This window comes from Calypte anna, chromosome Z (genome assembly GCF_003957555.1).
Source record: "Calypte anna isolate BGI_N300 chromosome Z, bCalAnn1_v1.p, whole genome shotgun sequence".
Classification (NCBI taxonomy): Eukaryota; Metazoa; Chordata; class Aves; order Apodiformes; family Trochilidae; genus Calypte; species Calypte anna.
Window position 1 is genome coordinate 51,352,297 of NC_044274.1, and position 14,076 is coordinate 51,366,372.

The 14,076-nt window shown below is 36.3% G+C and overlaps 1 protein-coding gene across 1 annotated transcript in view; it reads right to left on the reverse strand.

Annotated features, from left to right (window-relative positions):
* Positions 1-14,076, reverse strand: part of HOMER1 (homer scaffold protein 1) — an 88,389-nt gene that overhangs the window by 13,824 nt on the left and 60,489 nt on the right. The window contains exon 6 of the mRNA XM_030467280.1: positions 5,726-5,882. Coding sequence (XP_030323140.1) covers positions 5,726-5,882 — 157 coding nt within the window. The remainder of the gene's footprint in view (positions 1-5,725; positions 5,883-14,076) is intronic.

Genomic DNA, 14,076 nt, shown 5'->3' on the forward strand with positions numbered 1-14,076 from the left:
AGAATACTAATGAAATTATAATCCCACTATCTTGATTAAATTGGCAAGCTACTCGTATTTACCCAGCAAAATACTAATCCATTTTCATTACAGACAAATGGTACCAATCTGCTATCTAGCCACATGATAGTTACAGTATCTTAAGAAGGAAGTTATACTTGGATATTTCTTTTCTTTAATAAATCAAACTGAATTTAAATGCAATTTAATTTTTTATTCAGTGAGGGTAGGAGGGACCCTGTCTTAAATGGAGGATGACACGCAATGGGCATCACATGAAAAAGTTCATTGCCAATAAATTTTTTCATCTAAACTCCATTCATAAATTTCTTGTTACCACACCTTCTGTCACCTTCTTTCATTTTTCCACTTTTAGATAATGTTCTTCCTCAGACATATAAAACCAAACAGTTATTCCTGGTAGTCCCAGGGTGGAGCTACTAAGACTTCTCTGCAAGTATGAAGCCCACATTATGGGCTCTGATGCAGCAAACAACTTTATTACTTCTGCAAGTTCAAAATTTAGTTTTGGTTATTCAATTATTCATGAAGCTGGTGGAAACATGACGATTTCCACAATGGCTATTAATGAATCTGCAAAGACTTTCTATAGATAAAGTAAACAGATAGTTAATGGAACATCTCATATCTCTTGTGGAATTTAGTAGCTGCTTTTACAGGTGATTGTCACATTTAAGTAGCACAGAAATAGCCCAAAAAAATGACCATGGTTTTATTCCTGTATGTTCATGCATTTTTTTATATACTCACCCTAAAATGTCTTCTAATGGTACTGAAATCAGGGTCCATTATTTGTCTGGTAGTTTTGATGACTACATAAGATGTCCTCATACCTACTCCATTCATTGAATAAAAGAACCAGAACATAATAGGCTAACTTTATCTTATTTCCTGAAGAAATCCTGGTTAAATAACAAGCTAGAATCCAAGCATTCACCTCGCTGTTCTTTCAGGAATACCCAAGGACTTGATCACTTCCCTTCATCACTTTTTATCTTAGGTTTCATTTCCTGAAGATGAAAAATCTTCACAGACTGTGGCTCTTATTATTGTACACTGGTGTTATTCCTCTGTGCTGTACCAGTGTCATACTGTGATTTACTTTAGCAGTTATCATGCAAGGAAAAAAAAATTAATAATTTTCATTTTTAACATGGCAAAGGCATAACTTTGGGTTACTTTCCATAATTCGTATCACCATTCAATTCTTTCCTTTTTGTGTTATCAGGATTAATGTTAGTGCCAGTGTTATTCTGCTGGTCTGAACTAGCTCTATTGAGGGTTTTTCTTTCTGCTACTGAGCTGTTCTTAACTCCTTAATCCCTTTTGACTTTGAAAAGGTAGACAAGGTGTGTAGGAGTGCTCCCTAGCACCATTTAAGGGAAATCCTTGTTATTTAGTTGCTTCTGAGCAGATTAGAGGAGAGAAGGCTGCAGCTCTTGACTGAGCATCACATCTTCCCAGACTTACTATCTTTTTGTAATTAGAAGGGAAAGAATACTCATTTAGCAGACTTCTGAAAAATATAATGTCTGACAAAATATCAAAGTACAGTATTTCTGATTTAAGTTCACAATATATCAGAAGAGAGCACAGAACTTCAATGTACTGATAATCTTGCATGCAGACACACTGGATCTGTATTCTGTTTCATTTCAGCTCTAGGCATTATTAATGCAGAATAAAAATAGAAGAACCAAGAAAAAGGCCTGAGCAAAAAGTGTAGCCAATATGAAAAACAGAACTGATAAATAAGATACTTTATACTTAATCATAAATGACAAGCAATAAATTAAATTAATTTTTTTAAAGGCAATATAAACCTAAGGGGCTTTTTAGCTTTGTTTCTCTATTTTTAAAAGTGTAAAGTGATACAGAGAAAAATTACTTGAAGTCAAACTTGAAAACAATTATAGAACAAAACATGTTGGGCTTAAGACAAACTAAAACAACCTAAAAATCAAACTTTACAACAAATACTGTACACGATGAAAGACTCAGTTTACCACAGTGAATTAAAAAAAAAACGTAAGATACAAGAATGGTAGAAAGTAAAACAAAGGCTGTTTATAAATAAAACATGACAAAGTTCAAACATGGTGGAAAAAGATACCATAAGAAGTCAAATGGCAAGAGAGTACTAGCAATATTTATTTTTTTAATATAAGGAGGAAATTATTTATGTAAATAAGGCTATTATAAGGTTATTTATATAAAGAAGATTGAAATAATAATGCAAAGTTTGCTAATCAGTATGCATTACTTACCCCCACACACCACACTTGACAGAGGGTATGAGTCTGTTGTAGCTTGCAGACAGATGACTCAGGCACAAAAACTTTTAAATAAACGTAAACTACATAAGGACTGAATACTGCACTTATATTATATATATAAACCACATAATTTTTTATTAAATGGAACTAAACAGAACAGCTAATGTCAGCAGCACCATTCCTTTTGAAGGCTTTTATACAAGAATATGACCTTGTGTGTCAGCATAGCCCCCCCAGTGCATACATATCTACACATATTCCTTTCCAGTGGGAAAGATGCTGTGACAGCCACCTTCTCTAAATTAAAAAACCAACTACATTACATCTGAACATTCAAGCTAATTTCTAAATTTTACTTTCTCCTTGAAAACTATTTTTCTATGAGTATTTCTAAAACTGTGGAATACTCAGCTTCTTTCACTTTTTTCTCACTTTTTCTTTCAGATGAAGCCCGTTTCTGAACTGGCCATGGATGTGAGTGGCAGCATAGCAAATTTGAATTAGATACATTATTAGGAAAAATATTTTGACAAGTGTGGTCAAACATTGGAAGAGGCTGCTTAAAGAGCCTGTGGGATCTCTGTTTTTCGAAACTTGATTCACAGCCCTGAGTAACCTCAATAAGTCCTGGAGCTGGATCTAACTTCAAAGCTAGCCCTGATTTCAGTGTGGAATTGGACCAGATAACCTCCAATGTTGCGCTCCATGCTCAATTACTCTGCGATTCTCTGAGCTAAGGATGGAGCTCATTTCATCTGACCAGAAGTATGTCTATGGGACTACCTGGACTGGTATCTTACAGAGCACTTACAGAAGTGCTTTAAGCACTTACAGAAGCACTTACAGAAGTGAATTCAAGTCAGCTCCTTAGTTTTCTTAAGTTTGGGACCCTTACTGTTCATGTTCGATCTCTTCAAGAATTATAAGAAAAAAAGATTACCATCTTAGATTTGATATATAACTTCTACATGACCTCAGGTGAGATGAATTCCAGTTCAAAGAACATTTTTTGGATCAGCTGAAGCTATGTGTTTATACTGAGCTTAATGGTTAAACTGAACAGAAAAATGGTGCAATACAGTGACTTAATACTCACTACCAGATGTACCATAACCAATAGTCTTGTATCTACCATTTCAGTGGTCTACCATTTCAATGGCACATTTCAGTCTGCATAAGAGAGAAGCATCTGACTTACAGGTTCTTGCTGAAATGGGGCAGTATTTCAATTTGAATGATTAGCCTCCAGCATGCAAGTTAGAAGAGGTCTTTTATTTCCCCATTTAGGTAACAGATTTTTTTTTTTTCACATGATCTGCATACTTTTGCTGAAACTTACAGCAAAACTTACTGCTGTATATTACAGGTCTCCCTGTATTCTGTGTGAGTTGTCAAGAAGCCATGAGGTCACAGATTACAGAAGCATTTAATAAAGGCATGTTGATAGTGATCAAACAAGCATAGTGTAGGTCATCCCATGTTAAAAGATACTGTGTTCCCTTGGAAATATCAAATAATTTTAGGAAATTAAGTGGGCAAAGATTATGAAAAATCATTAGCTATTATTGAATGTAGCTACAAAAACCTGTTTACTACTTCTTTAACTGTGGTATCATATAAAAGCAAACTCATAAGCTAAAAATTCCTATATTCATTAATTGTTTTTTTCCAATACCAGATTTTATGTAAGATTTTACTAAGACTGGAAGTAATATGAAGAAAAAGGGATCTTTGCCTGTCTTGCCTTGTTGGGTCTGCCCACAAATGCAACTGCTGTTGCTGTGTCTCTTTTCTATCGTAGGTAAGGACTGTATTGTCTCAGCTTTGCAACAAAAGCAGCTAATACAATTTATTGGGAAAAAAGCTACCTCATGATACCTACATTATAGTAATGAGTTCTTCACTGTAAAGCCCATCTGGTGGTCACACCCATCTGAATGTCTGCATTATAGTAATATTAACACAAGGTTGTAATTTAAATAATTTCATCAGCAGCTCCACAAACCTGGAGCACAGGTTGAAACTCCCATCCTTCCGAAGGAGAAGCCTAAATAAAATGGCAGACAAAACAAAAGCCTCCCTCTGTACAAGCACTTATGACAAGCTTGTGCCTGACTGGAAAACTACTGAAGCAAAGCAGTTTTGTCAGCAACTGCCAATTTCTTGAACTGGAAGCACTTTGCAAAAAAAAACACCAGTTTTAATTACGCTTCATGAATTTCATCCAGCCATTTATGGCACAGTTACAGTCCATTGGAAATTGTTGTTCTTCTCTATCAAAACATTTGGCTGGGACTTTAGGATGCTTGTCTGCAGGTCAGCTTATGTATAGGACAGCCTCAACAGCCTGCCATTTCCCCATGTTTCTCAAGCTCAAGAGAATTCTAGCTACCCTTTCATGTCTCCAGGCTGAATTCCTCCCTTCTCAGATGAATATGAGCCTTGTTCTTAGGACTAAAGCCTCCAGCTGGACAGGTCCAAAGCAGGTCTGAAAGAACTCTTTGGAGTTTCCAGGGTTTGCCTACCTGTAACTGCCATTCCTTATTTCATACAGGTGAGTACAGTACACAAAACCAAGTTAAAAGGTCTGCCTTATTTGCTACTTGACTGTTCCCCTCCTGTTAGCATACTCATGGAATTTGTTTTCATGCAAAGAAGGATTTGATTTCATTTTCTTAACTACGTACATCTCCATAACATTTTTCTAAGTTAACTAATACTAATAAAAGTATTACAGCTTAGTCAGACATCTTCCATCCATACCTGTGCTAATCTTGCCTTCACTTGGCATAAAAATGTGTCCTAAGCTATGATGGTAAATTCATATGGATAAAGGTGACTGTGTTATACAATATATGAAGAGTTACATGTGAAAAGAAAAATGAAAATATTGTATAGTTGTTTTCATAATGCAGCCTTCAACCTTGCATGTGCTATTCCGTGCACTAATTTCTGGTTTGCCAAATTATCTCTGTAAAATGTACAGTGAAAGGGACAGGACCAAGCTCCTACTGTAGAAAAGCAGAAGCAGATATGTAATTGCACCTATCTTGAATCCAGGTTCAGTTTTCTTCAGCAGCAAGGATGAGAGGAAGCGTCTTTGCTACATGTCGAAATTACAGCAGGGACTCGATGTCAAGTTTCTGTGGGCTCAAATGCAAGAGGAAATAAAGTGTAATGCTGTGCAAACAGTCCTGAAACAGATGTGATGGTGTCAAACAAAGAGTGAAAGCTATCTCTTCTTGCAACAATACCCTTTGCAGAACTTCCCTATTCAGGAATCCTGTGTGATTTAAAAAAATAATAATTTCTGTCTCTACGATTAACTGAAAACCGCAGCACTAAACTTACTTGTTTTACTTGAAAATGAGTGAATATAGCCACCAGCATTTCCACTTCAAGGACCCTGGCCATTTGCCTTTACTTACCCGCTTATGAAGACGTTCTGCTTCCTCCTGATAGGCAGCAAGTTGTTGTTTCCATTGTTTCACATTGGCAGTGGACTCTAGCAGGGCTGCTGTGAGCTTTGCATTATTACCTTTGAGCGTGGCCAGTTCTGCCTCCCAATGCTTGCTGATTGTCGAACTGCAAAGACAGAATGAAAATAGTCAAAACCTCCCATATTACTCACTTTTTTTTTTTTCTTAATATGTCATAACTTCTTCCAAAATATCCAAGAAAAATAGAATTATGGAAAAATACCGAATGCCCAAATGAGAATCCAAATGTCCAAATCATCTAAACTATAAAATAAAAAATACATTGTATTAGAAAACAACCCCTACCCTCCTACTTCAACAGGGTTGCATGGTTTGTTTTTTTTTCTTTAATAAAATGTTAAGAATTATGAAATCCATATCAGCTTTCTAAAAGCAACTTGGTGCAGTTCCAGAATATATGTATATATATATGATTACTCTCTATTTTAACACATATACATTGAGTGAAAATCTTTTTAAACTTACTTTATTGTAGAAAAAAAGATTTCTTAAGAAGCTAACATAGTGCTTTGTAACAGCAGCTTAGGTGTCATAATGCAAGCCTTCTCACCCCAAAATATTCTTTATTATATACTACATATAATCCGTACTTGCAAATTCAAACTCCTGTATTTCAACACCATAATAGGCCCTTCCTTAGCATTATCAGCAAAGAGACTAAACATCATAGATATACTGTTACTTTACTGCAAACAGGAAACTGATGTTGGAGTTCAGTAAGTAGCCTATGGAGGATCAGTTCTTGCCTACAGCTTAGTTGCTCTCCAGGCACACACAGGGTAATTAGACAGCCACCATCCACAGACCTGATCTCTGGGAAAAACATCTCAGACACAACAGGTGAAGGTGCTAGTAACAAATAGCTAATTAATGTTGACTTGTATAATTCACACAACAGATGAGGTGCATGCACACCTACCTGGAAATAATCCATTGCATCTAACTGGCTTACTATTAAAGGCATCACTGAAAAGACCTGTAAATCTGGTCAAAATTGTTTTGTAGATTAACTTGTGATTAATTATGAGGGATTATTATAGGATAACTATTCACTATAAGAAATATATTTTGAACTGCTTAGTTTAAGTATAAATTATTACTATTACGCATGTAAGTTTATTGGTTTACTTGGACTTTGTACATATGAACAATAAAACATTCTGCCACCATTTTGTTCAACAAGTTTCTTTGAGCAATTTCATGCATATGCACAGCCCATCATAGCAAAGCATATTTCAAAAACATTTTGGCTCCAGCAAATGCTCCTTAGGTATCCAAAATCAACCAGCAACAGAAGAACAGTCATTGCTAATTCAGTTCTAAAACATGAAGTCTGATTCTTCCACGCTCCAGCATCTCCTTCCAAATACGGTGCTTCATCCCCTTGAACAGGAACAGAAGTTCCTTCAGAAATAAAGGTTCTTTCACATGGCTCTAAAATTTCATGATGTATTCAACTAATTAGAAGTTCACCCCTGGAAATTTTAAATATTAAATAGCTAAACTAAAATAATGGTAACGCTACTTCATCAGGGAACAATGAGTCTGTAACAATGTCTAATTTTCATAGACAGTAGCACAGCAGAACAAGAAAAATGAGTAAAAAAAATTATGTTCATCATCTTATTTTGAATTCTTCCTTGATGTTCTGATCTGGAAAACCAAGTATCTTCTCCAGCCATTTAGGTAACTGAGTAGTCCTGCTACGGCAAGATTAGCAGACAACTGTGTGTGTCACCCCTACACATGTTTACAAAATGTATCTTGCAACTCATCTTTCCCTAGAGAAGATACATAAACACAAGATTTTATATTGGTGTAACAGCAGATTAAAAGGTTTGTATCTTTCAGTTCCATGATGAGAACTGTTTGATCATTTCATATCCTATTTTAATATGAATACAGGGAAGAGAAGGTTGGTTGGTTTTATTTTCAGCGTAATATTTGTTTACCCGTAATGATATTTTAAGTCATAATCTTCCCAGGAGACAGACTACTCATGTAGTGCAGCCTAATAATGTGAGGGGAATTGATGGTGGTTTTCACCTTCACTTTTGCCCATGGTCCCTACTGCCCTGCCAAGAAAACAGTCAGGAGCTCTTAAGTGATTGCTTCTCTACCAGCATGTCAGTTTCAAATATAAAGCATGCATTTTATATTGCTGCTATGGAAAACCTGGTTCAAAAGCTAGGTTTCTTTGGAACTGGTTATTTTTTAATTGGTTGTTTTCAGTAGGAGTACGTTGTTTCTAAATCATCCTTTTTAACCCTAAGAAATCTACTTAGCAGGCGTGAACATGTCTGCTGTAATGCATATGTTATTTGTTTGTAGCACATACTGGTTTTTTCTATGAGTAAATTCTACTGTATTACAGACTGTATTGTGGCTCCATAAAATAAAAACACATTATTTAAATTAGTCTAACTTTGTATCTGATAATACACAATGATTTCTCAATTATTTAGACTTCTGGTTTTTTCCTTACAAAATTTACATTCTCCAACACAAACACAATCATGTGATGGATATCATAATAGGAAACACAGAACAAAGGTCTGAATTTTTTGTTTCATAAAATTGTAATTTGATTAAAGTAGGCCATAATCAATTCTAGCACCACTTTAGAAAAAAGAAAAAAAAATGTTTTGTGCATATTGGTTAAAAGTAAATTTATTTGGATTTAGATTAATTATTTTAGGATCAGATAAAAGCACAGCTACAGCAGCCTGTTCTTAAACTAGGCTAGGAGTATCTTCACTGTATGCCTATACCTTAGAGCTACATGAGCTCAAATTTACCAACACTTCCAGAGGAAATGCTTAGAAACATATGGCTCGGACACAGTGAGAATTCTCCTTCAGAACTGAAGATGCTGGGCCTAACACCCAGGAGAGGGAACACACAGAGCCAGAAGCTGCAATACACATGTAGAAAATTCAAATGGCTCCTAACAACTGCTGCAGCCCATTGCCAGAATTTTGATGGTGGAACAGCTGCCCTACAGTCCCTTAGGATAAGTTCAGGATGGCTTCACATATGCTTTCCCTCTGAAACCTTTTACTTAATTCCTGTTTGAAAGGCTTTTTGCTGAAAGGAATTGATTTTGCCCTCAGTGCATTAGATTTCCATCATAGGAAATACACACACAGCTCTGTCAGGTTGTCTTCACAGTTGTAAATATCTAAACCAAATCCAAATCATACCTCATGTGAGATTATTTGCTCTCAGAACCACGTGCAACATGAACACTTCCTAAGTGATCAAAGTGGTATGAACCACATTGCAGCTTCTACCAGAACATGTTTCAGGTCAGCACTGCAGTGCAAAGAGCAAAGCTGTATGTATACATCAGAGGACACAAGCATACACATTTCCAGTCCTGTGGTGCAAAAATTCAACCTGCTTACATATTCTAGTTTCTTGAAAGCCAGCCATCCCTTTGCTGGCAATGTCATAATTTTAACAGTTATTTCTTCAGACCTGTCAGAAATAACATGACTGACTGCTTGGCACTCTAAAGTTTCAAGACGGCCATTTGGAAAGAGGACATCCTTAACATTCCTGCTTGTCGCCGGCTTCTCAGTGTGAAAATCTCCATCAGACTTTTTAAAAAGAGAATAAAGCCTGGACACTTCCCTAGTGAGACTTCTGAACATCTGAAAATAGGAGAACAAGCTGCTTTGCAAACATCACTGCATTAGTGCCAAGCACAAGAGGGAGAATGGGCCTCCAATGGGTAATAGCAAAATACAAGTTTTATTGACTCAGCTGATCATGGTGCACAAAATAATGCTTTCGTAAGAGAAGTTTAGGTCTGATTGCATAGAAAATTATTTTTAAAATTACAATTGTTCAAAGGTTTGTAAGCCTTCGTTAGTGAGAAAAACGTCAAACTCTTGGTGCTGGCCACAGTATCTGGTATGTGTGTAACATCAGACGTGTCCACATGCAGAACACCACATGGTGCTCAGCTGTCAAGATAAAGGATGCAAAGTCAAATATTTAACATCTCTGGCATCCAGAAATTCGATCACTACCACAAAACACCCCTGTAGTAACTGCTGGCTGGTACCATATAACCCTGACAGTCCCTGAAAAGTAAAGTCAGAATTCTTCCACACTTCAAGGCATTCTGACCAGCTAACATCAGGACGATCTCCTTTCTCATCAGGGATTAATTACAACCCCAGTAAGTCACTGAGGAATAGCTTTGCTATCTGTCCATCTGTGACCTGAATAGAGTGCCAGAGGCTATAAACGCATGATTATCTTTCTCTGCAAAGTAGGTCACTTAAGGAAAATTAATCTGAAAAGCTCCAGTCACCATGTTTTGCCAGTTGGAGAAGGCTTGCAAAGGCAGGGGGGGTGGAGAGCACACATTAATGAGTTGCATTCAGAACAAAGTTATTTTGAGAAGACGCCTTCACGAAACAAAGAAACAAAAGCAGTTCAAAACAAGAGATTTTTTTTTGTTTTATGAATAAGCATTGCTTATTCACTGTTTACAGAGTTGTATGCAGTAACAACATTACAAAATATGGCTTAAGCATTATTTCAGATTTATAGAAGTAAAATGTGTGCTAATTCTGCTTTATCAATATTTTATGTGTTTTCATATTGCATCCAATGCATAAAATTAATTAATGTAAAAACTGGATTTCTTACTATAGAGTAGTCATGGTTCCAAAGAATTACACTACTCAAGAGCACATTAATTCTTTTCTGCAGGTGTCACTGTGATCTCCACTGCAGGTGTATGGTGAGCAGTGCAGTCTTGGGATAGCAGAAATGAGGAGCAATTGAGCTGAATAGAGAACAGAGGACTTTCACTACCAAAATTTGCATCTTGTACAGTAACTAAAGTCCACAAGACTTGACAAACAGGAACAGAGCAGAGTGCCTGTAGCTGCTGCCCAGATTATAAATAGTGGCATGCCTTGGAAGCAGCCCAAGAATCTGGTAGAGTGAGCATTGCCAGTCAGTGGGAGAGGTACGTCAGCCAGCTGGTAGCAACACATTATCTGTGCTGGCAGCAAGGGGTGATCCTTTCTGACAGCATTGCTGGAGAGTCCTACGGAGCAGGAGGGAAGCAAAGTGAATTATTTGGTTCTGTTACAGCAGTATCCAAGCACTCTGGTGAGCTCAAGTAGAGTAGTTCCCTCTCTTTGTGACTGTAAGGATAGTGTCTGGTTTTACATAAAATTCCCTGGTGCATTTGGGAAGGAATTCTGCACAATGTCCTTATAAAATATGAAATAAGCTTCAGGTAATGCTGAGGTCCCAGGCTGGAAGGGTGAGATCTCTGCAAGGGGCTACACTTGCTATTGCCTACAAAAGAATCATTTGTTCTATTAGATGGAGATGTGGATTCTGCTTGCCTAGAGAATGAATGCAGCATCCCTCAAAGTATTCCTAAAAGCTCACAAGAATCCTCTCATTCATGCTGAGAATGAGAATTAAGCTCATGTCCTGATTTAGAAGAAATTTTGAGCAGGTATTTTGGGAATTCACCCCTTCTTATAGATTTCAAAAGGCATCTTCTTTGCCCATCTGCTAAACGTGTAAAATTATTTCATTGTAGAAAGGAATTAAGAAAGGAATTGGCTTTAGAGTTTGTCCTGTTGCCCTCGTAAATAGGTAGAAATTTCTCCTTCTCTCTTGAACACTCAAAGCAAAATTGAAATCAGAAAGAAGCTTTTAAATTTATTTATACCTAATTAGCAGTCTTGTAATGAGTGGAAAGCTGAAGAAGAAGCAGTAGAGTGGATCAGGTCCTATCTCACTACTCCAGAAGAAGCAAGAAAGAAAAACTTTGAGTTGTTCTGTTATTTTAGTCTTCATAAAAAGCTGTCTGCTTGTGTAGGCCCAGTAGATTCAGCATCTCAAAAGACTGAATTCCAGTGCTTAAGTAACACCATCATCTATAGTATAGTTAAATAATTACAGACCAGCAAAAGAGGCAAAGCTACAATAACACCTTTTCTAAGAAGAAAACTTCAGAAACAAAATAAAATTGCCTCTTTACAGTTACTGGTTATTGTCTTAATTGTAGCTGTGAATAACTGGACAGAGAAAAAAAAAGAAGCCCTTTTGGTAAATTGGTATTTATTTAAAAAGGGTAAATCCTCTCAAAGTTATAATCAAGAGATAATTAACAAGAAATGGCTTTGAGTTAAGTATTTTGAGTGAAGTCAATGAAAAACTAATTAATATTTAAATAGATCCTTATCCTTAATTAGAGTATTCAAAAGAATTTTTAGCAAAGGAAGATAGTTCCCTTGGGGAGAGAAGTAGGAACATTAACAAAGGATGAAAGATCTTTTCTTCCCTTTTGGATAGAGAGTATCTACATGATCTCAGTGGAGTCAGATGAGTACGAAAGCAGGGAAACATAGTTGAGAATCTGCTTCTTAGGTTGGTTAAATAACAAATTCGATCATGGCAAAAAAGATGAAAGAGGCCCTTGAAACACATCATAATTCAAATTAGATTACTAATAGAGATACACACACCTAGTAGAAAGTGAGAAAGGCTGAATGGCTGAAATTAGCAAGTGAGAGCATGACTTTTCTGAGAGTCTATAATTTTCTAGCAATGTTGAAGGTTTATTCTAATCCAGGATATATTAATTTGCTTTTTTCTGTTTTGTCTGAGCTCAACTCAAGCCATAAAATATGCTCCCAATTTCACTGTCAGGGTAGAAGATGGGAACGCAGAAGCTTTTCCTGCAAACTTGGGAAGCTTATGGAGCTATAACAGATTTCTCTTTCAAGGTGTTTCATATATGATCTTTCATTTTTGTTTAGCCTTTCTGTTTGACCATGGTCTCAGATTCTTAGTCATCCAACATGCTCCTGTAGTCCATGGACAGAGGAGCTGCCTTTCCAGTTCTGTTACAGTGCTCTGAGGCATCTCCTGTGCTGTGCTTTATCAGCTCCCTGGGGAAATGTCTTACCCTTGCAGACTTGATGGATGGAGATGACCACAGAGGCTGAGTAATGCTACAGTATCTTTATACTAGATATAAGACCACTGTGCATTCAAAATTGGTGGATACATCCTATATATATCCACGAGTTAAATCCACATTCTGTATTTTATAATACTGCCTTCATTCATCACAGGCCATGTAGAAATCACAACACTGACCACCTTTCAATATGAGAGCCTATTGCTGAGGAACAGACCACATAATAAATTCTTTTTAAGGAAGGCAAATTTTGCAGAAACACTCTCACTGAGTCAGCAGCCAACAGCACTGCTCCCAAAAGGTACTCCATGGGATGCAGAAGACTGAGTATTAACACAAACTCAACACTTCAGCTATAGCCTTTATCAATCAGGAACTTAGATCCCAGTTCTGACCCAAGTTAAAGTGTGAGACAAAGAGAAGAGTCACTCTCCTCGCAAGAAGCGATGAAGTCTCCAAGCTTTTTGTATTCCCTGATGGTATTTGCTGGATACCTTTACATATGTGATATTTAAACTCTGTTTTTCACCAAACTTAACACTGTTAAGAACAGTTTTATGCCTATCTTTTGTACACTGTATCACAATGCAAAAGACTTGTATTTAAGCTGAATCATCACAGTAGCATTAAGAAAATCTGCAATTGATTTGAGGAGATTTAACTCTTACTTTGATTTTATTCTTTTAAAAGATCTCTTTTTTTGCATTGATAATTTAATTTTCCATACTACAGAGACACTAGGTTATCTGTTCAGGAAGGCCATAAAGCATAAACCAAAATCAGTAACTCTGTCTTCTAACTTTCAGTCCTTTCCAAGAGCAAGCATAGCTAATTAATTTTTAGCTTTTTTTTTTTTTTTTTTTTTTTTTTTTTTTTTTTTTACTAACCATTAAAAGCTTGCACTCCTAACATTTACCACACACTCTGAAAAATTATAAAATGTACTGAAATCACTCATCAGTATGACTGCAAACATTTCATTCTCATGCCTCTGAAACCTTGCCGACCTAAAATTTTATCACATACTATGCAAAAGTACAAAAAAATTTGTCCTTGTTCCTTTACTTAAATTGCTTATTGATATCACTGGAAGTAGTTTATTCTTGCTCCCGTAACATATCTCAAATTTTTCACAATTGATGTAAGTTTTCATAGTGCATTAAACAATAAGCATAATTTCTTGCTGTTGCTAGGGTGCTGAATACTGCAAATATCCCAACAAGACTACATTTTCAAAACAAACCTAGGTTATTTAGGAATTTACGTACCATTTTCTAAATTACTAGGCATCTGGCTGAAGAGAATGTCA